Source organism: Zeus faber (genome assembly GCF_960531495.2).
Source record: "Zeus faber genome assembly, chromosome: 13".
Lineage (NCBI taxonomy): Eukaryota > Metazoa > Chordata > Actinopteri > Zeiformes > Zeidae > Zeus > Zeus faber.
Window position 1 is genome coordinate 8,695,797 of NC_137198.1, and position 22,450 is coordinate 8,718,246.

General features: G+C 47.0%; 3 protein-coding genes across 6 annotated transcripts; 1 reads left to right on the forward strand and 2 right to left on the reverse strand.

Annotated features, from left to right (window-relative positions):
- Positions 1–1,675: 1,675 nt before the first annotated feature.
- Positions 1,676–10,364, forward strand: gng7 (guanine nucleotide binding protein (G protein), gamma 7). Of its 2 annotated transcripts, none has more exons than XM_080012173.1 (4): positions 1,676–1,760; positions 4,635–4,783; positions 5,098–5,213; positions 5,343–10,364. In XM_080012173.1, exons 3-4 carry the CDS (start codon positions 5,133–5,135, stop codon positions 5,466–5,468), a joined length of 207 nt encoding a protein of 68 aa, XP_079868299.1. In that variant the 5' UTR covers positions 1,676–1,760; positions 4,635–4,783; positions 5,098–5,132; the 3' UTR covers positions 5,469–10,364. The 2 variants fall into 2 exon arrangements, with proteins under 2 accessions (XP_079868299.1, XP_079868300.1); XM_080012174.1 differs by lacking the exon at positions 1,676–1,760 and adding an exon at positions 2,336–2,394.
- Positions 10,365–12,540: 2,176 nt separating this feature from the next.
- On the reverse strand, positions 12,541–14,220 carry LOC307238687 (growth arrest and DNA damage-inducible protein GADD45 beta-like). The gene is made up of 4 exons (XM_080011781.1): positions 14,207–14,220; positions 13,382–13,486; positions 13,058–13,283; positions 12,541–12,719 (listed from the first exon to the last, which is right to left on the reverse strand). Exons 2-4 carry the CDS (start codon positions 13,483–13,485, stop codon positions 12,615–12,617), a joined length of 435 nt encoding a protein of 144 aa, XP_079867907.1. The 5' UTR covers position 13,486; positions 14,207–14,220; the 3' UTR covers positions 12,541–12,614.
- A 494-nt stretch (positions 14,221–14,714) lies between these two features.
- LOC307239144 (interferon-induced protein 44-like) lies at positions 14,715–19,188 on the reverse strand. 3 transcript variants are annotated; one of them, XR_013844458.1, is made up of 10 exons: positions 19,100–19,188; positions 18,728–18,777; positions 17,542–18,077; positions 17,325–17,376; positions 16,766–16,961; positions 16,457–16,609; positions 16,184–16,355; positions 15,956–16,056; positions 15,221–15,507; positions 14,715–14,934 (listed from the first exon to the last, which is right to left on the reverse strand). XR_013844458.1 is itself a non-coding variant. In XM_080012429.1 (9 exons), the coding sequence occupies exons 3-9, from the start codon at positions 18,026–18,028 to the stop codon at positions 15,274–15,276; spliced, it is 1,395 nt and encodes a 464-aa protein (XP_079868555.1). In that variant the 5' UTR covers positions 18,029–18,032; positions 18,728–18,777; positions 19,100–19,188; the 3' UTR covers positions 14,715–15,273. The 3 variants fall into 3 exon arrangements, 2 of the variants coding, with proteins under 2 accessions (XP_079868555.1, XP_079868554.1); XM_080012429.1 differs by having other exon boundaries at positions 14,715–15,507; positions 17,542–18,032; XM_080012428.1 differs by having other exon boundaries at positions 14,715–15,507.
- Positions 19,189–22,450: the final 3,262 nt, after the last annotated feature.

The following is a 22,450-nucleotide window of genomic DNA, read 5'->3' on the forward strand; positions in this document are numbered from 1 at the left end:
TTTCCGTCCACAACACCCCCGTGGTCAGCAGGATTTGGTCGGGTATCCCAGGTCAATGTCTCTTAAAAGAGGGGGTCAGGCTGCCGAGGCCATATCTGCCGAAAAACCGTTGAACTACAGCACAGCGGGGAGAACCGCGTGAGGCCAAACCTGGTCTCCCCACGGACGTTTCACGAGTAGAAAGTATTTGGGGAAGGCTCCCGCCACAGCTGATTTTAGCTTTCTTATTCCGTCCGAGAGACAATTTTAGGGAAAAAAAAAAAAATAGGTGCAAAACAAAATCGTCAGAAACCACTGCTATCTCCCCATGGTTATTTTAGGTGCATTTCATACATGACTTGTGTTGGTATTAATATTCTCTACTTCTTCTTCCTCCGTCCTGTTTCCTTGTGACGCTCTCTCGTTCGTTCTCGCCTCTTCTTTTTTTTTTCTCTTTCTCTCTCTCTTTTTGGCCTTTTAATCCATCGCCGTCTCTCTCTGCCTTCTTATCTCCCACTCTTTCTCGCCCCCCCCCCCCCCCCCCCGATTCTATTTCCTCTCTCTCCCTCCCCCTCCCCATCTCTCCCTCCCTCTCCCCATCTCTCTCTCCCTCTCCCTCCCTCCCTCCCTCCCCCCGCTCCCTCCATCTCTCTGCCTCCCCACCGCCCCTCTCTCTCCTCTTTAAATAGTCACCCCGTGCTGTGGCGAGCAGCCGAGAACGGTTTCAATGGAGGTGACTGTGCGTGTCGACAAGACGGAAGCTGCATACGTAATGCGTGTGCGTGTGCATTCGTTGCGCATGCGCACTGGGGATGTTGACCGATTCCACATAGGACAGATGAGATAAGGCTGAGCTTTGATTTGCCTTTAATAGTAGCTCCCATGTCGTTTAACATATAACTTGGATCTAAATATTATGTTAAATTAAAAAAAAGGGGGGGGGGTAGATATATAAAGATAAAAATAATATTTTAAAAAATAATAATTTTGCTGCGGATCCCCTGCTATTTATGCAAGGACCCGGAGGGCAGTTTTGGAACCCCTGGCCCTATTGCGTGTAGGACTATGTTTAGACAACACGGGTCATATTACTATATGCCGAGTAATAATCTACACCCACACCCTTAACTCCCACGACTTCCATCCAACCCTCGGTGCGCATGCGCAAGGCCTGGGCCCTGGGGGGGATTTTAGAAAGGAGCGGCCTCGTCGCGTCTCCTGCAGGGATCGGGCCCGTCGCGTTGGCCAACCACGCCCCCGTGTGGCAGCGGGGTGGGGGTGGGGGTGGGGGTGCGGGGGTGCGCTGGGAGGGCGGGGGTGCGCGCATGCGCCGCGCGCACCTCACCGCGCGTGCGTCGTGCGCGTCGTGCGCGTGACGTCAAGGACGCGAGCGCCTCGGAGCCTCCGGGCGCGAGACTCCGGAGCCGGGTGTCCGGTTCGAGTGCACGTGGAGATAAATCCGTGGACTGACGCGGGCACAGCGCGGGCGTCGCGGCCCGGTTGCTCCGGCTTGCAGCTCCCCGGGCCCCGACAAGACGCGCAGCCGCACGTCCGCACCGCAAACGCGTGTCTGCGTGCGGGGTTATCCTGTCACAAGTGGATGGAAGTGGGGAGGGTGAGGGAAGGAGGGAGAGAGGGAGGGAGGGAGGGAGGGAGGGAGGGAGGGTGGAGTGGACAGACAGGGGGAGGCGTTTGGCTCGGCGGAGAAGAGGAGAGGGAGCAGAGAGGGGGAACCGGCGGACCTGGCCCTTTAAATCACCCCAAATCCGGCGCGTTCGGAGGTGAGTGCGGAGACACTTCGCCGTCTCGTGTATTCCGTGTGCCGTCGCGACGCGTACGCGCGTCTCTTTTGCGCGTTTTGCATTTTTGCGCGCACAAGCCTCCCGCGCCGCCGCCCCCTCACCCCGCCTCCCCCCGCACCCCCGTGGGGGGCTTTGGCGCACCGGAGGCGGCGGCGGCGGCTGAGAGGGCTTCAGCGGTGTCACGAATTTGGATTTCCCCAAGTCTTGGAGAGAGAGGGAGAGGGGGAGAGAGAGAGAGGGAGGGAGAGAGAGAGAGAGAGCTGGGGGGGGGGGGGGGAGTGGGGAAGGGAGGAAGGGTCAGTGCGTGGAATATTTCCTACTGCTTTAGCGGACTCTGGGAGGATTGTGCGCCACCGTACGAGCGAGGCCCGCGCTGTTCCATGTGCAGAATAGCGGAAAAAAAAAAAAAAAAGAACCGATGCGTGCGCTCCGGTCCTGCGCCCGGTGTCGCCGCCCCCCCCCGGGAAGGTTCGCGCAGAGCAGCCTGCGCCTCTCGTGTCAACACCCCCCCCCCCCGGTCCCTCTGCTCACATCCAGGGTTTGGGGCTTTGGGTCGGGTCTGGTCTGCACGTTGCAACGATATCAATTGCCGTCAATGTGCACGCAGGATCGCGTGAGTTTGGATGCGTGCTGGTGTGTGTGCGTGCATGCGTGTGCGCTTGTGTGTGTGTGTGTGCACTATGCGCTATCCGCACGCGTTTGGTGTGCGGATAGCCGTGACGGAGAGAGGGGGACATGCTGTTCTATCCATTAAAATGCCCGCATTGTGTTTTCACGGTGCACGGCGGCGCGCAGGGCCCGTGGCGGAGCGGCTCCGGCTCCTGCGGAGGAGCTTCCAGGTCTGTTAGAATAAAGATGCGGGCCTGCTACTCTGCCCACCGGGTGCAGGAAGAGGGCCCAGGCCAAAACACACGCAGACACGCACGCACACACGCACGCACGCACGCACACACACACACACACACACACACAAACACACACACACACGCACACACACAACACATGTTCTCTTCTCTTGTTTTGGGGGTTTCATAGACGTCGGTGTAATTGTGATAGGGACTTGGAGAGGCATAAAGGAGTTCATGTTTGTGTGTGTTGTGCATTTTGTATGTGTGCGCGCGCGCGCGTTGAGCCTCATCACTTCTAATGCGCCACAGCAGAAAGTTTGAAAGATCAACAGGCTAGACACTCGAATGTGCAGTGAAAGCGCCAGAGTTTTGATCGCTCTGGGGGGGAAAAAAAAGAAACCGTTATGTTTCACACACGCTTCCTATCCGCCATAATGGATGAAGTCATGTGTGTGTTGGGTGTTTATGTGTTTCAACCCTGCTGAATATATGGTTGTAAGCTGCAGAGGATGACGTGCTCACCTTGGTTTTCACCTTATCATGAAAGATAAGAAACATAATACTATAAATGAAAAAAGTACCTCGTTTTTCATTTATTTCAATCTTATCTAAAAATTTGTAATAGGCGAGAAAGGACGAGAAAGGCCAGAATGAAACTTGGAAGGAAGAAATGGTCCAAAGCCAACCTGTGTGTGTGTGTGTGCGCGCGTGTGTGTGTAGAGGGTGTAAAGATAATACTGTCAGTCCTATAATAATGGAAGTTTATCAGTAGTCTCTTGCTTATCTCCCCCCGCCCCCCGTCGCTCAAACAAACAAGTGCACGTGTATGCGCACGCACACGCAAACGCCCTAATTACAGACGTGAATCTCTGTGCTGCTCACAGCAGGAGTAATTAAAGCGGGACTCTCATCCCGAGAGAGCGAGAGGGAGGAGGAAGGGGGAGGATGGAGAGAACGAGGGAAGGAACGAGAAAGAGGGGGCCAGAGGTGGAGACGCAGAGCGAGAGGTGCGATTGCGTCAGGTGGTTGTCAGGTGTACTGCCAGTACACCACAGAGGGTCCGTGCTCGATATATCGTGACGCGCCATCATCGTCACAGGAGCTTTGCCTTTCGTCGTGGCCTCTTGTGTCGGGTCAGATCATCATCATCAACATCTTACAAATTGAAATGAGTTCAAATTGAATCGATCTCATCTAATATATCTAATCTAATCTAATCACATCCATCAAATCCATTTCATTGGATCTAATCTAATGCATCTAATCTAATCGAATCATATCTATCTAATATATCTAATCTGATCTAATCGAATATATCTAATCGAATACATCTTATCTAATCTTACATATTTCATATAATATTTCTAATCTAATTGAATATATCTAATCTAATCTAATCTAATCAGATCATCTAATTTTTGGGTAGCTGTTACACTTCATTGTGGATGTTTTTCACTGGACTTTGCTTAAATGGCTCCGTTGTGCAAATATACATTTTGTAATGTGTGAGTAAATTGTGATTTTATGTCTTTCCCTCGGGTATCTCTTGCAAATATGCTCTTGATCTTAATCAGACTATGCAAAGTAAATGAAATCATTACTACCACTGGAACTTTAATTACTGCAAATGAAAGACGATTTCCCATTTTTTGGAGTAGTTTTTGTTTTTGTTTCATTTGATTTACCTGCACAAGAAGGAAATACGGATGAATGTTTTGTGCTGAGAATTATTTTTGTGTGGGTTTATGAAATATGATCAAATAAAAATATCTTAACGTAACTGCTAGAATAACATTTTGTTTATCCCTGTGGGGGGGGGGGGGTCCAGGAAAAATTACAAAATCTGCGAATTTTAGAAAGTCATCAATATTCTATGTAGTGTTAATTCAAGTGTGCACGGGGCCTTTTACCTCTGACCGTAATCACTTGTCCACTGTTAAATACAATACACGTTGCATCATGTAAAACGTATTCATCCCAGTTCCAACTCCCCTGTGTCCCTCAGAGAAAGCCCGGGCTAACCGATGTGAGCTCAGCCGCTCCCTGACGCCGCCACTGTGACTCGGGAACCACTCTCGGTCGGGCAATCACCGCCCCCCAAAAAACTCACCGGCTTTTTTCGTTGGATTCACAGCCCTGCAGACCATCAGTTGGGTAAGACATATTTGCTTTATTCACTTGCGCCTCTTATCAACGCCTTTTATCAACTCCAGCGCACTTGGTGAACTGCGATCATCACGACCACCGTCATTTGTGACAAAATCTAACTTGCACCAGGCTGCACCAGCACAGTCACCTGGTGGTGGCGCTGTTACTCAACAGCTCAGGCTGCGAAGGGCCGTCGAATTTCAAGATGAGGGCGAGTCCCTGCTAACGAACACAGTGGCAGAATTACAATGATCTTTGCATCATTTTATGACCACCTCTCCCCCCCGCCATCCCTCCCTCCCTCTCTCCCTCCATGCCAGACTTCTCCTGTGTTGGTGTATTCTGATGGATCAGTATGTCCACCACTAACAATATCGCCCAGGCCAGGAAGCTGGTGGAACAACTGAGGATCGAGGCGGGAATCGAGCGCATCAAGGTACGCCGGCCGGCGCGGGCCTTCCACTTCGGATGTGTTTCAACGTGCACTCCTCCCATCGCCCTTTACCTTCCTCTCGCTCACTCTCCTCCCCACGTCCGCCGTCCCTCCGCCCCTCTCGTCCTGCAGGTATCCAAAGCGGCGGCCGACCTGATGAGCTACTGTGAGCAGCACGCGCGTAGCGACCCTCTGCTGGTGGGGGTCCCCACCTCTGAAAACCCCTTTAAGGACAAGAAGCCCTGCATCATCCTATAGCCGCCCGCCCACGCCACTCACACACACAGACACACACACTCACACACACACACAAGCACGCACGCACGCACACACACACACACACACACACACACACACACACACACACACACACACCGATGCGCGCACGCACAGACTTATATGCACACACAGTTATTAAGGCACTCGCTGTAAAACGCATTCAAATACATAGATACACACACACACGCATTGAATTGCACAACACACTCAAGCCCATACTGATCCTGAAACTTCTCCTTTTTGCACACACTCCTACACAGACAAACGTACAGTTAACTTTACACACACACATATGCATGCACACACACGCACACACACAAACACACACAGCCACTCTGGATAAGCGCCATACACAGGGGCTACCGCTAGGGGGCAGTCTGACCTGCTCAAATTGGCTAAGATCAGTATATTACTGAGTATGAACCAAGGTGCTTTGGTAATATTCAAATATGCTGGTGAATTCTGTAACTTCAAGTGTCATCTTAACTTGAAAAGGGAATTGGATGGGATTCTACACAGAGAAAGCACTGGCAGTGGAGTACTGGTGCAGGGGGTTGTTGTGACGGAGTAAAGGATGGACAGCGGTACAGGCAGGAAGGAAAGGTGACGGGGACCAGGAGGGGGCTGCATGAAGGCAGCCTGTGTGCTAACTGTGTGCTGAATGATCTAGTCAGTGAAGCCACAAACAGCTTAATTGAATTGAATTGAGCAAAGGTATCATATTGTTGGGTGTGGGGAGGGGGGTGCAGAAATATATAACCCCCCCCCCCCCGCCCAAATCCTGTTGGGGCTATGCTCGCTGAATAAATAAAACGAGGAGAAAATATATAAGATCTCAATGTCAGCAGTCGTTCTGCCTGTGGCTTCACCATCGCTGTCCGCAGTCCGGTGGCCAAAGCCCCAGCCGTGCCAACCCGCACGGGAAGTCAGCCCTCGATGCAGATCCGGGGTCAGCGTTGCCATTATCGTTGGATGTGTGTTGCTGGAATTAGAGGGTATTCACTCGATGCGGTGACGTGATCTGCAACTTGATATGCTCTGACATGAGCAGCGAGCCGGTCGACCCAAGAACTCCCAAGTCATTAACACCCGACGTTTACTGCTTTTTATCTAGAAAAAAAAAAACCTACGTGTAATTGAAATGTTTGTTTTGGATATTTTGATAGATAGATAAATAGACAATGCTGTACTTATTTTTGATCATTTTTTTCGTTTGTTTGTTTTTGGGGGTTTTTTGCAGTACAATTTTAGGTGCACTTTGACCCTAAATGACACAGGATCCGATTTTTTTTTTCCCATTGGTTTTTGCTGGTGGTAAACTTTACCATCGGTGGAATTAAAAGTCTGATCCTGTACCGGGGAAGATGCCAACCCCACCCCCCCCGGTCATACACAGAGACTTACAGTGAGGCTCCACTCGAGACGCTCTTAATGGCAGAGTGGTTTCCCCCGTCGCACCTTTTTCGCCACAGCCCTCCTCTGTGGAATAACAAGCGAACTTGATTGTAAAAACGTGGGGAGAAAAAAAAACGGTCACGGTTGGGGAAAAAAAAAAAAAAAAGAACCAAGTGTATAAACTTTCTTTCCGACGTGCAGAAGTGATAAGTTGAGAGTAGTTGTTTTGGGTTAGTTTGAGTCTCTTCTTTCTATGGAGTCCATGAATCCTGGTCAGTTGAGTATTACCCTGTACAGTGTTTGTAAGATAAACAAAAAAAAAAAAAGTTAAACAAGGAATCCCCTCTGTGGATGTTTTAAATTTAGACTTTTTTGTTTTCTACTACTTTGCGTATCATTTACTGTTCCGTCAGTCAGGCTCATATCCGTCTTTTTTTTTTTTTTGTCATTCGGGGTTTGTAAGGCTTGCAGTAGTCAAGGTTCAGTTCAGCCTCAGATATGAATAGAATACCTGCTTAATTCAATGATATATCAAATACATGTCAGATAGGAATATCATTCCTGTTATGTTTAAGATTGCACATATATAAAGGATGGAGTGATCTCATACCCCATCTCAGTACTCAAAACCGACTTCCTATCTACCCAGGAAAAGGGTTGGGGTTGGGTTTAGAAGTCTGCTACGTCCTTGGAGCCCATTGTGATTATTCACTCATGCATACAGTTTGAGACAAATATTGGACAACACACAGTTAAATACAAATATCAAATATTACCACACATATTACACACTCAATTGCAAGTTCTTGCTTTTATGGATTTACAAATACCAATTTTGGATATTGGTACTCGTAAAAATGCTTTAATACCCAAGAGTCATTACTCATTCTCTCCAAAAATGCCATTGGCGCATCCCTTCTTGCAAGACTTTCAGTAAATTAACTTTGCACATGCATGTGTCCTCTAAAGATGGCCACGGTTTTATACAGGGATCAAAGAAGGAAAGAAATGAAACGTTTTGCTTTGAGCGCTGTGAAAGTGCAGGCCATGCACGGGATGCCATTGATCTAGGAAAAACTACTCCACTGTTTCGGAAAGCAGTAGTGTGGACCCCTTATTTGGGTTCCGTGACCTGCTAATCCATTGGTAACTTTGACAGGACTTGTGTCGAGAATTGGACTTGGACCCGTTGGTTGTTTTGGTTCGCAAGCTTCCCACCTGGTCCCGAGTTCTATCGCTCCTTCTTGGAATAGATGCCCCGGGAAGAAGTGTCTCTCCATGGGGTTACATATGTGCTTGGGTAGGCATGCACAAGTGCATATGTGCAATTTAAAACCATTTGGGTCGCATAGGATACTCTACTGGCCATGCACTGCAAAGCATGTCCAACTTAGGCGATGTATTTTTAGTCTCATTTATCCACCCGGGTGAGGTGATTCAACATCCTTCTCATGCAACTTTGTCTTGCTTCAGGAGTTTAGTGGAGGGAGTCAATTTAAAAAACAATTTGCCACAAGAACAGTTGCATACCACCAACAGAGATAACCGACTTGTTTTGGGTGTAGGAAGATTACCTTCCCCAGCCCTCGAGATTTGTTGCAGTGTATGTGATGGTTCCACACGCAAAGCCCCGCCCTCATCTTTAATTTTTCCTCCGTGCTCTGCAGCTTTGACTTACTGACGTAGCACCAGGAAACCTCCCAGTGGTCCAGTTACATTGAGAACAGGATCTGCTGTATTGTCACACGAAGAGTGTGTATATATGTGTGTGTGTGTGTGTGTGTGTGTGTCATTCATAACGTAGTAGATTTTGCAAAAGTAGCAGGGAACAGCATGAAAGAGATGCATGCACACGTGTGTGTGTGTGTGTGTGTGTGTGTGTGTGTGTGTGTGTGTGTGTGTGTGTGTGTGTGTGTGTGTGTGTGTGTGTGTGTGTGTGTGTGTGTGCGCTGAGGACGTGCCGTGCAGGGTGCTGTGTAGTGATATTACAGCTCGACTGGTCAGAGTGACCCTGACCGGGGGAGAGATCGCACGATGCTTCGCTCATTTCTCGCAGCAAGACCCCCCCCTCACGCCCAAAATGATTCGGAGAGATACAGACACCCCCTCGTTACGACATGTTTTATTACGTGCCAAGACAAACAGCACGAATCAAGATGATTTAAGCGCGGGCTTTAGAATTCTGGACATAAAAGGATTGGGCAGGTGCTCGACCCTGCCTTCATCCGTGCATGTTTAAAAGCTACGGCACAGGAGCCGCAGTTTATGTTTCGAAAGGATTTCGTCTTCTTAGACACACAGGCCCGGGTCCCACAGATCCGGGCCGAGGAAGACGTGCAGGTCCGAGGGGCTCTGACCCCAGTGCATTATGGGTCATAATAAAGACTAGAATCAACTTACAGTATGCGCCGCTCCCCCCCGCACCGACAAACACATTCAGCCCCATTCAGGCCATCGACACCTTGTTTTGGTTTCAGATCGCGCGCACACTCTGTCTCCTTGGTTCAGATGCCGAAATCCTATCCCTCCTTGCTCCTCAATTCCCCCTTGAATCCTGCAAGAAGTGATCAGTTCTGGGAAATTGTTGTGTGCGTTGTTTTAAATACGTTTGATCAAAAGGAAGTGTTCTGAGACGCTGTTCGATCGAGCAGCTCGCTTAAAGACCCGACAAACACCTTTTAAAGTATAGTGGAGGGTTCCATTCAAGTCTTGTATGACTTGGCCGCCGTCTCCTTCCACGTTTGACCCGCGCATCGAAGTTCACATGCATTTATCCAAAACGACGCTTCACTGCTTTTGCGGCCAAATGCGTCTGGTTTGCGTGGTTCACGTGAACCTGCGTCGACACGCCACCCGGATTACGATCAGGTGACCGAGGACCCGTGATAACCCTTGGTGCAAAAGGGGCTTTAGTCACATACACAGATATCTGACGTTGTTTTGCGGCCAAAACGATGGAGGGACATTATTATTATTTTCGGGTATCCATTCCACCGCCGATCGGGTTACAAACGGAGGCGACGAATCGTAACCACCGGCCCGTCGCCCCCGCTCGTCCGATCGGTCGGTTGTGGGGTATCAGCAGCCGGGTATCCCACGCTCGTGCGTTTCCGAGGGCGTCAGACCGGCTGAGCGATGTCCGTGGCGGAAACGGCGCCGCGAAACGTCTCGCTACGGATCGTGACGACAAAGCGGGGAAAAAGGGGTGGAATTTCTGGTCAAGTGGCGGGAAAGAGGATCTGAACTCAGATGACCGCCGATCAGCTCCCGAGCCCTGGTCGAGAACCATCTACCATGTTCTGATTTCCTGCTGTGTACGCATACAGTATATGTATCTTTTTTGCCTTGATTGATTCTAAAGAAAATATATCTATTTTTTGTAACTGTTTTTCCTCTGATGTGCCATAACTCATGTTTTCTTGCACACTGTCAATATTTTGTGGATATTGCTGTTAAAAAAAAAAAACATGATATTGAGAAGTAGATAACATTAATAAAAAGATGATATAATAACACATGCCTCTGTCTTGGGGGTCATTGTTTTAATTCTGTTGCGGCTCCCACAAAGCCGCGTTAAATCCCAGTGCAATTGAAGGCTGTTGCTAAGCTGCTACACACACCGTGCATACACAAAAGGCCGATATGCAAATAATCTGCAGCTCCTGCGGCAAAAGGCCAGAGTGAAAAAAAAACTATGAGAAAGGTCAGATACAGCTTCTCAGTTGGGTCATTTCACAGGAATGTTTTGTTGTTATTCTTGGTCTCTGTGCCCTTTCAGACTTCTGGAACAGTCGCAAGGCACCTGCAAACCCAACTTTTCCCGCCCCCACCCCCTCCGGCAGTCTGAGCCAATCAGAAGGAAGGCCGATAACCTCAGCCAACGGAGAGCCCGAGCCACACCGCCACATCCCCATTCCAGCCTCTCCCCTGTCCGGCTGATAGTAAACAAGCGGGAGGCCCATGTGCCTGAATGTTCCTTCCCCTGCTCCTCTCGGCTGTGGGGCTTGTGTCTGACATGTGAGAACAGAGGGCGAGGTGGAGAGAAAAACAAGCGGGGGGGGGGGGGGTATGAAAGTCAGACAGCGCTGCAGAACATCTCGATACCTGCTGAGTTTCATGGTGAGGTAGAATGGGTGGGTTCGCACAAGTAGCAACCCATGCCATGCTCCATTTGTATGCAAATGCGTAGTTACACAAGGCATTCCTGTCAATCAAAAGCGTTTTTTTTTGCAGTTGCTTGAATCTGCACCCACACAAGCTTGCGCTTCCAGGCTGAATTGACTGAATTATTTATCTTGCATTGAAAATCATTTTGCATCGATACTTTTCCAGGCTCGGTGACTGTTGGGGAAAGGCTTGCCGTTGGTCTGCATCAGCTTGTTTTGCCTGTTGGTGTAGACATAATAGGTTTCTGTCTCCACCCGGTTTCTGTGCCCCATTGTATTCACAATAAGGGTTGCTGTAAATTTAGAGAGCGTTGTCCGGACAGACACACGCCGGCCCCTTGTGTGTTTTTCCATTACGGCTAATGTAAACACGAGACAGCGTGACTCAGCTACACTTTCTACTTTCATTACGCACACATGGGTATCTGCTTTGTAATACACAAAAGAGATTCATTACACCCATAACACGGTTTATGATGCAATAATTTATTGTCTTCTCTCATAAAATAAATTACAGAGGCAGCTTCTTTGTAGTGCAATGCAATCCATAACGCGTAAATTATTGGTGGAGCACTAAAAAATTGAGCACAACCTTTTATCTCTAACATTAGCAGCTCTGAGGTCTTCCCACGGCTTCCCCTATTCACAAAATAACTTAACGGATCGTTTTTCCATCACGCAACACTGTTCATCATGCCTCTTGGCGTTCTGGTCTGACCAGAACACCTCAGTTCCTAGAATCCCTTTTGAGGTTTTCCCTGTATTGCCAAGGGGTGTTGTTACTCTTTCAGATTCTGCAGCGGTGAGTCCTCCAACGGGTTGGGCCCCGTGTGCCCAGAGCACGCACACACACACACACACACACACACACACACACACACACACACACACACACACACACACACACACACACACACACACACACACACACACACACACACACACACACACACACACACACACACACACGGCACAACCTGTCTTCACCAGGGGAGACGCAAGCGCATGCAGTGCCACACATACACACCCTCCTCGCAAAACATCCACCTGTGCGACGGAGAACAAAGGACGAGGCGGCGTAGTTACTGTACTCTGGAATTCCAAAGACGTACACAGACTGGGCTGGGCTGGGCTACAACTGGCTGGGCTGCCCAAATAGCTGATTAGAATGTTGCTTATCCATCCCATTAGATGTTTTACCCTTTTACACGACGTGGCAGTAGGTAAATACAAAGTTGACATGGTTAAAAAACGTCGGCATACACTTGGTTTCATTGGTATCCTCATGTGTTCCACGGAATCTCTCGAACCAGATTCTAGTTCCCTCCTTGCCCGACTCCCAGCTCTACTCATCAGTGTCGATGGAAGGGAAGTTGTGCTTCTCGCTCGGGGGCCTGGAGCCCCTCGGCTCTCTCTCTCTCTCGCTTACTTTCTCTCCCACCCACCCCCCCCACCCCTTCCACCACTAGCGTCACATGATCCTTCCGCTTGTGGCGTCGAAAACGCCGGCGAGACCCGCCGTGTCCGGCGGTCAGGTTTTGTTTTCGCCGTCGGCTCGGCTCGCTCAGCGCTCCTGTAGGACCAGTTCAGGAACCCACTGGTCCAGGCGGCGGCTCTCCCGGCAGTAGGTCCCCACCTCCTGCAGCATGGAGTGGTCCGCCTGGGCGTCCTGTGGCGGGACAGCAAAATATTCAGCAAAATCAATGCATATTAACACAATTGCTGCTCAATGGAGGTGCTTAACAGAAAATAGTATAAAGTTTGCTGGTGACCGCCGCTAAGCTGGTAGGCTTATTAATTAATTACATCAGAAATGTTGACTCTGAAAAAATGAGACCCTAATTCTAATTCATGACTAATCTAAGGACTTTGGAGGCCTAATGTTTGCAAAACTGAAAGTACGGCATCGTAGGAACTTTTTAAGTGCCTGCAGACACCCTCCCTGCATTGTGTGTGGACCGCCATGATCCAACCCCACTTCACCCCGACCGCTGTGTGTCCACTCACCGTGACCAGGATGCAGTGCAGGTCCCCTTGCTCCTCCTGGCCCCTGCCGGCCTCGGCGGCGCCGGGTTGTCTCAGGAGCCCCTGGAGCCGCTGCAGCCCCGACACGCGCAGGATGGTGATGCCGCTGTCGCAGCAGAACGACTGCAGCAGCGTGAAGTGGATCTGCAGCGCCACGTCGTCCGGGTCGTCGGCCACCAGGACACACAGGACCACGCTGTCCGGGTCCCTGGGGATGGGGAAGAGGCGGAGGAGGGGGCAGTTAGAAAACAGGGTCGAGTATTGTCCGGCATCAGGTCAAATGTTTTGATTCGGGGGTCAACTCACGCATTTAGAAGTTTGGCGGACTCATAGATGCCCGTGGTCAGACAGTCCTGCTTCTGGGCCGCCACCAGCAGCTCTTCGAGAGCTCGACACACCGACTGGGACATCCTGAGACACCGGGGTAACAGCAGAGAATTATACCAGCGCTTGTTTCATTGTTTTTTCAGCCCTTGCTAGCGTCGGGTGTCCGCTTCTGCTTCCAAACACAGACAGTTCAATAACTACACAATCATTAAAGGTCACTCTAGTGCGGCGCTTCTCAACACGGGGTCCGGGGGACGCCCCAGGGGTCCTTCAAGAGGTACCAGAGGGTCCCCGGCAAAAATGACCAAACATTAAACATCCCCATTATTTGTTTTATAATACGTTCATTCAGCACCATTTTGGAATGTACAATAATGACTGTTATCTCTCTAAGTACAGTATAGACACGTATGGAAGTTCGAACTAAATCATGCATAACATTCAAAATCTTCTCGGATTGGAGAGCCACAGATACAAGCTCATCGTAGGGAGCCTGTGGCTCACTGTGTATCAAACTGAGGCGCCTTGATATGAAAAGGGACGCGCACATGCAGAGTTCTAGTTAAAAGGAATTGAAATAACACGTGCAACATCCGACAAAACAACATCACAATAAGTCAAATAATAAAACAAGGAAACAACAATAAAAATAAAAGAATAACGTAAACAAATGAAATGCAATTAAAACAATAAAAACAAACCAAAAAAAAACAAAACAGCACATGCTTCTTCCTAAACTCTCCAGCTGCAAGAGTTCTGGAAAACAAGAAATAAAAACAAAACAAAAGATAAATAAACACACACCCTTTCTCGGAGATTTTGGCCACAACGACCTCCTCTGGGGTCATGCTGCTTCGCAATAAGATCCGCTTGGGGTGAACGACGCAGGGACGGCAGCAGACCGAGGCGCACGTCGATCACCGGGAGACTGAGAACGTGAGGCTCGGGGCGCAGCGCCGAGGCTGCGCGGAGGGCGTCAACCAAAACAGGGGCCGTGCGCCTTCTGCAAGTGGAACCAGCGTCTATCTAAACAGACGTCATATTTGAGCATCGCTTTGAGGGACGCGAGGCAGGGATCAGAAAGCTTTGCAGGGTGCAATCGGTTTACGCAACCGATTTTGCTCTCGTCTCTCTTTTCTGTTTGTTGATTTTAATCACAATTTATTTTTAAATCATTTCCATAGCCCGGACGCAACTTTATGACACTGGCTGACACCTAGTGGTGGAGGGGAGTCAACGTGAGATTCGAAAAACAACTTTATTGTGGTTAAGAAAAAAAAAAAACATTTCACGACATTTCATAAACCGAGAAATAAAACATGTGACGGTGTCATGTCACAGTGGTTATTTATTCAAACAATGTCATTTATAAGCATTGTTGTGGAGTTGCAATGCAAGTTGCAACCCGCCCCAATTAAAACCTTGCCAATTACACTTACATTTGAGGTGATTTTGTTCTCATTTTTTTTTGTGTTTGATTCGTTGACCATTTCTTCATAAGCAGGCACCAAATGTATGGCGCTGGCTGACACCTAGTGGTGGAGGACAGTCAATGTGAGATTATAACAACAACTTTATTGTGGGACTGAAAACAACATGTTTTTTTTGTTTTGGACGAGCTACAGTGAACATGTTACCATTTACTATTTTGGATGCGATATATATTCCTCTCCATCTCTATATGTATTTCTTACTACTATGCAATAACTTTTAACTTTGCAATAACTTCTAAATTTCTAATAGAGTAAGGAAAGCGTTGAGTAATACTGAGCTTTGGTTATAATGTGCAGTTGCTGTAAATAATTGATTGATTGTTACCGTTTATGATCACATCAATGCACGCAGGGAGGCTTTCCCTAACGACAGTCAATTTAGAGTCCAAGCGAGTTGGTAAGGGAGACTCTCTGGACGTGGCATGCGGCGACCTCCTCCCCTTCCTCTTTAACCTGGTTCTCGAAAAAGCTGTCGGTGTAGTTGAGCATCTGCTGCACGGCGCTCATCAGCAGGATGTCGACGTTCTGCTCCAGCTCCAGCTCCTGGCTGTAGTTCTTCACGGGCATCACGCAGTTCAGCGGGATGCCCACCGCCGCGCTCAGATCCTGGGCCTGCGTGCCGGGAGGGGGGTTGGGCAAAAACCTTATTGTTACTTTTCTAGTTTATAGTCATAGCTTGTTATTAAATGCATTATGCTTGTTTGATTTTTTTTCTTTTAATGCCTTTTTCTCACTCACTCACTCAAACACTTGTGCAGTAATAGACGAGCAAGAACACTGTACGAACTGCAACAACCTGGTAAACACATGTATGTATGTATGTATGTATGCATGTATCTGCCTGTCCGTCTGTCTGTCTGTCTGACTGTCTGTCTGTCTGTCTGTCTGTGTATGTATGTATGTATGTAAGTACAGTATGTATGTATGTATGTATCTATCTATCTATCTGTCTATCTATCGGTCTGTCTGTCTGTCTATCTATCTCCTTCTATCCATCCATCTATCTATCTTATTACTTGTACTGTAGAAGGAGCACTGATGTGCATTTCGACATGGTTACCTTCTTCTGAATGTAAGTGCTGCGGTAAACGTTGCTCAAGTTCTCCGCTACGAGAGGACACGCCTCGTCCACCTTGGTCATCAGCAGAAGTTGGGGTATCCCTGTGTGGATCATCAAAGACAGAATGATACATACTGTATGTAAATCAAAGAAATAGAACAGGGCAGAACACAAAAGAAGGACAGATTTAAATCAACCTCAGAAGATGTGACAAACCCTCGCCCTCACCCAGTTGGTTGGTCTTTTTGCGTATGGCTCTGATCTTCTTTAACATGTTGTCGGGAAGAATACTGAAGTTCGCGGTGTTGAACACGTACACCACGCAGTGAATCCGGTCCTTTAACGTCACTTTCTTCTTATAGCCCGCTGCGTCTGGCTCGATAGGCGTCGAGGAGTTGAACTACGGAGCCAATGTCGGGAAAGCCGGTGTTGGACAACCTCGAAATGTGTTCAGGAGAACCCGCTGATCAGAGCGACACCGGACGTTTTTTCTGTTCAAACCTGATAACGGTCCTGGATGTGACCCTTGTAGATGTTGACCAGGTCCTCGATGTCCAAGCCAGTTTCTTCTTTCTCCTCCAGCCCCATGGTGTCGCACAGAATGAGCGGGATTTCCTCCCCGCCTTTGCCTGCCCTGATGGAATAGGTGCGGAACTACAGAGGGAAACACACGAAACACACACCGTACTAACACAGGTTACACGTGGGGTTTCGTTTCATTTTTGTTTTTTTGTTTTTTGTTTTTTTAACGATCCGGTCGCTCCGGATCTTGGGGCTTCCGCCCTCCAGGCCGTCGTCGTGCTCCGGTACCTGGGTGGTCAGGCTCCTTCCTGCGGTGCCGCAGATCGCCTGCGACGTCATGTTTCCCCGGAACACCGAGTTCATGGAGTTGAAGAAGCTGGACTTCCCGGCGCCGACGGGCCCCAACAGCAGCACCCTGGCCTTGGACACAGAGTCGATCTCGGGCTGGTACGCCTGGATGCCGCGCTTCAACTGCTGCCTCCGCCTGGAGGGGGGAGGGGGGAGAGCGGCGCGGGATAAAGTAGCGAGAATTGTTCCATCCGTGGATTTCAGTTCACTATGGGATGGATGCAAAAAAACCCCCAAACAATGTATTTATTTTGTTTTGCAGGAGAATGATAAAGCACCTGGGAACGTAATGAATCTGTAGACAAAATAATGAAACCTTTATGTCCTTATGGTACATATAATATGTGAATATGAATGTTTTGGTGAGGATCATTTTTACCCCAGGGCCGTTATATAAAGGATAGGCAATGATTTGGTTGATGAATATTTTTCTTTGGACACAATGAAACCTTGAGGAATTCTTTGAATGTGCTCTCAATTTAAGTGAATTTCTTCATACTCAGCAGTCCACTGGACGCTCCTCCACGGTTTGGCCAGGAGACCTCCCAAGTCTGTGCAGGGGGAGAGGCCGGTTACAAACCCAGAGCCTGCATGCTGGAATCAGAACCCTTTTATTTGATCATCGGCAATTTGTGGCTTACATGAATCAAAAACACAATGTACTTTCTGCCTTCACGGTTCGATTACGGCCGGCGTACGTTGGACACCTTGTTCACCTTCCACTCGATACACCTCAAACTCCGTCAGGTCCAAGTCATCTCCGTGCATCTCTTTGGGACTGAAGTTGAAGCCTGTTCCTGGATCGGACGCTATTTTGGCTTGTTCCTCTTGCAGGAACACCAGTGCACCGAAGTCGGGGCCCTCGGTACCATCAAAGAAACCGTATTGACCGTCGATACTCGCCACTCGGAGCGGGGGCAGGTATTCCTCGCCCGCGCTCATGCTGTAGAGGAACGCCTTGGCATCGACGACCAACTCCTCGGTCTGATTGTAGTTCTTGGCCGTGTAGGCGCCAAACACGAAGCCGGCCTTGTTGTAGGCTGCGATCAGGGTGGGGCCCTGGTTGTCGCAGCGGTGGTGGAACTGCTCGCCGGTGTAGCCGTGAACGCTGGCTTTGTAGAGCAGGTGGAGTCGGGAATGTAGAAAGAGAGAAAGCACTCTCCTCTCCTGGACCACGGAGAGGCCGGATCTCACCGCGTCCATGATGCTGCCGGAGTGCAGGCGTCCCCGGAAACGATGACAAAAAAAGGAACTGGATCAAATTGACAATAATCAATATGGAAAGGGAAAACAAAGAGAATGAACGATTAACGATGTGTTTTACCAAACAGTTTTAGTCTTAAATGAGGGTTAGGAAACATGCCTCAGTATTTCTTTATCGGGATTCAAATCAAATAAGGCCCACTGACCAATCTGCCAGGATCTCTATATTATCTCTATGCTGCACCAATAAATTATATTAATGTTAAAGAAGTAGAAGAACACAAGAAAATTGTACGTATAACGCATATTTTAGAACAAAAAAAAAGTTTTTTGTTTTTTTCATTATAATGACTGTTGCATTGAAGCAAACTGAAGTCGTCCTGGCAACATGTTTAAAACGTATCTGCCAAAAAATATAGCGATGTGTGTAAAGCTTAATATTAGATTAGGCACATTTTTTTCTCTTTTAACGAAAAGGGTGATATATCACAAAATCTCTGAGGATGCGCCAGTTTCTGAACCGGACAGCGACGTCATCAGCTACATGGCGCGACGTCCACAGTGATGCGTCAAAACGGACAGTACAGCTGCTGTGGGAACTGTACTTTACAAAGACTTGTTTGAGCACAAACAGTACTTACATCTACATCTACACTGAGGGAGAAACGAAGCGAACGCATCTCAATCCGACTTTCTCACCTTTCAAAGTTCGTTTCTTTCCAGAAGTCGACCCGTTGTCCGGTTCAGCTCTACGGTCAAAGACAAAAGTGAAAGTAAAAAAAGTGATGATTTCTGGATGTAAACAATAAATATATATATATATATATATATAGTATACAGTGTATATATATAGTACACGACCGTATATATATACACACAGCATACATATATATATGCAGTATACAGTATATATATACACAGTATATATATATATAGTATACAGTATATATATAGTATACTATATATATATATAAATATATATATATTGTTCAAATCCGGAAAACATCAAACATCAATACATCTACACTGAGGGGGAAACAAAGCGAACACATCTCAACCCGACTTTCTTACCTTTCAAAGTACGTTTCTTTATTTCCTTCTTTCTTTCTTTCTTTCTTTCCTTCCCAGAAGTCGACGCGTTGTCCCGCTCAGCTCAACCGTCGAAGAAGAAAGTGAAAGTAAAAATGTGATGTTTGTGTGAAGTCACTCTCTCGCCTCCGACCAGTTTCATCCATCCAATCCCGGGCTGGGACCCCCATGGGCTCCCTGTTCGCTTCAGAATGGATTTTAAGATTTGACCGGTGACTTTCAAAGCACGTCTGGGTCGGACTCCGGGCTTAACAACACTTATGTTGAGCCCTTTCTGCCTGTTCCAACACTTAAAACTAAAGGTGACCGTGCCTTTATAAATATATATATATATATTCTGTATATAATATATATATATATATATATATATATATATATATAGGAATATATATATCCGTCCTAGGAACGGAACTCGATTGTTAAGTGAGGAGTACCTGTATATACATAATATATATACACACAAAAACACACATCCATATATATATATACATACTATACTGTATACGATACATATACTTTATTGTTTAAATCCAGAAAACATCACTTTTTACTTTCACCTTCACTTTCGTCTTTGATTGTTGAGTTGGGGTAGACTTGTTGACGTATATATATATATATATACTGTATATATTTACTGTATATATAAGTCAAAAATATATTTTTATTTATACATACATATATGTTTATATATACAGTATATATTTATAATCTTCAGTCCTATAAATTTAGTGTGCGGGACAGGTCAGTAAAGGGCATAATAGGAGCCTGAATGTGAATGACCTGGAGCAGGTCATTCACGTTCTTGGCCCGCGTCGGGTCAAACGGCCCTTTGTTTGCTCATAACATCGATTTAACAGTCACACGGCTTCTATCGATATCTCCATATTCTCTGAATACAAAATAGTGTTGCGACGAATCAAGGCAACGTCTTCAGTAAACATGGGGAACCTCATTGGTATAAAAAATAATAACCAAAATAAATGCAGCAACCACCCCTCTGAGTGCCATGATCACTCTTCCACTGCTGCCAGGTGGGCAGCTTCTTTCACAGATCACTGAATTAGGCTCACTACACCTCCAGAGGTGATGGTATCCAAGAACCACCCCTCTTCACACACACACAAACACACACACACACACACACACACACACACACACACGCACACGCACACATCTGACTTCGTGACACCTGGCGCCCTCAGCGTACCACTTGTAAACAGTAACAATCCCGAACTTTCACCCTCGGCACTCTCCAATGTTCCCAGAGGACCTAACCCGACAGACACACAGCCGAAGCATCGCCGTGATGAACATTCTTTATTCTATACACACAATTCAACATTGTCATAAGATGGACGAAATGCAAACGGAAAGTGAAATGTTCTCAGCCCTCCATGACATGCATGCGGAGCAGGCTTCCAGGCCTCCTCTCTCCCACCAGTGCTCTCACGCCAGATTCATTTTATTCTCAGTCCTCATGAATATCATGAATGAAACAACAGACATTTTTTGACATGCATGACACATCCTTGGTTTTGCTTCAGTCAGCTTCTGAGGGTCTCAAAGTTGTCATTGCCCCTATTCGCTGGTCTAGTTTAATCTCCTTTGTCGTTGCAAGCATACTGTGGAGCTGACAGCTGTGTAAATATTTGATTTGATGCATACTATTTGGAGGTATGAGGCTCAAGGTAACTTTCCAGGCCATATTAGTGACGGTTATGTCTGTTAAGTGATTGGTGTTCGTCAGCCTGTGCCCAAATGTCCTTGGCCAGAACCAGTTGTCCTTTCTTTCACTGCGGTGGTTGGGACCATAACGGGCCCGTCAAAATTGCCTTGAATAAAATATTATCCATCGTTATCAAGCTTAGAGTGATAATCACACTGTCTTGGAACAACAGTTGTATTAACTGGTTCTGTCCAAAATAATCAATGATTTAATTAATTAATTGCAATAGTCAATTAATGCATTAATCAATTAACCAACCAATTAATAACACATTCATTGTTAATTGGATAAAGTGTTGATTAATTTAAAGTACTTCATTCAATGCGAGCTATGTTACATTTTAGGATACAGTGGTTATTGAGGTATGATTTGATAGATCCCTCCTTTTCCATAGAGTCAATTATGAACAGGTGGGTGAAGGGGTGTTTGTGTACTTAATGGATGCATACAATTTTGTTCTGTAACTTTTTTTTCCTGTCATTTCTGAAAGTAAACCGCTGAGTGTCCCCGTGCTTTGGTGTGTATGAAAAGTGCCACATTCACGTTAGTGTGAACCACCACATTAAAAGGCCATACAGTGACAGAAAGTCAGATTTAAAGCGTTGATTAATACACATCTCACTAAACACACAACACCCGGCTCTCCGCCCGGAGGCCCCCCCCAAAAAGAGTGCAAAACAGTCCCCAAAAGAAGATGACAGATATAGTTGGAAATGTTAGTATCACAATGTAAGTTCATGACAGATTACTCATCAACATCTTTATATTGTAACTATTTTTTGTCAAATACATAAAATTTAGAAATGAAATTTTACTCCATTCTCTAATTTCTGGACACTGTCACCCAAGAATAAAGAATATCAATTCAAAATGGGCATTTTTTTTTTTGTAATACAACCCAGTGAACAAACCCCATCTACAAATGTCTGCAAATCTTAATTTTTTTTTTTTCTATTTAATTAAACCTACATAGTTTGAGGATGAAAGACTTGGAGCCATAATACTGACTGATGTGCATGTCATTGAATAAAGTTTTCTATTAACATACAGGTGCCCAGGCAGTGCCTAAAAACAGTTGGATCTGGGACGGAAAATAAACACGACTAGTCCTTCTGGTCGTAGTATTTGGGAGTTTTGTAATTTGATTTGCAAAAGTATTGGGACATTTTCTATCAAATAGACTGTTAGACAATGAAAAAAAAGGGGGGGGGTGAAATACAGCACAAATGCTGAAAAAGTGATTGGGGGTAGAAAACCCTACACAAAGTGCCTTTACTGTACATCCTACATTCTAAGTATTTTGACACACCTGGGGTTTGGGCTGCAGTTTGGATCTAAGGAATGAGCCCAGTCACCGCTCCTGTGCTCCCCTCGCCTGTTCAGCGCAGGGTGACTGGGTCAGGATATTTCATGCAACAATCGCCCACTGGGTCATGCGCTGTCCTTGGAAAGTCGGGGCTTTGAGTGAATGGAAATAAGGTTTTTTTGTTGCCATGAAGGCCTTTTCCCAGATAAAGAAGGGGGGGTGGGGGGTGGTGAAAATACTCCACCCAACCCTATATATCAATGCAATGATCATATACTTCCTCATTTTCACCTGTTCATTT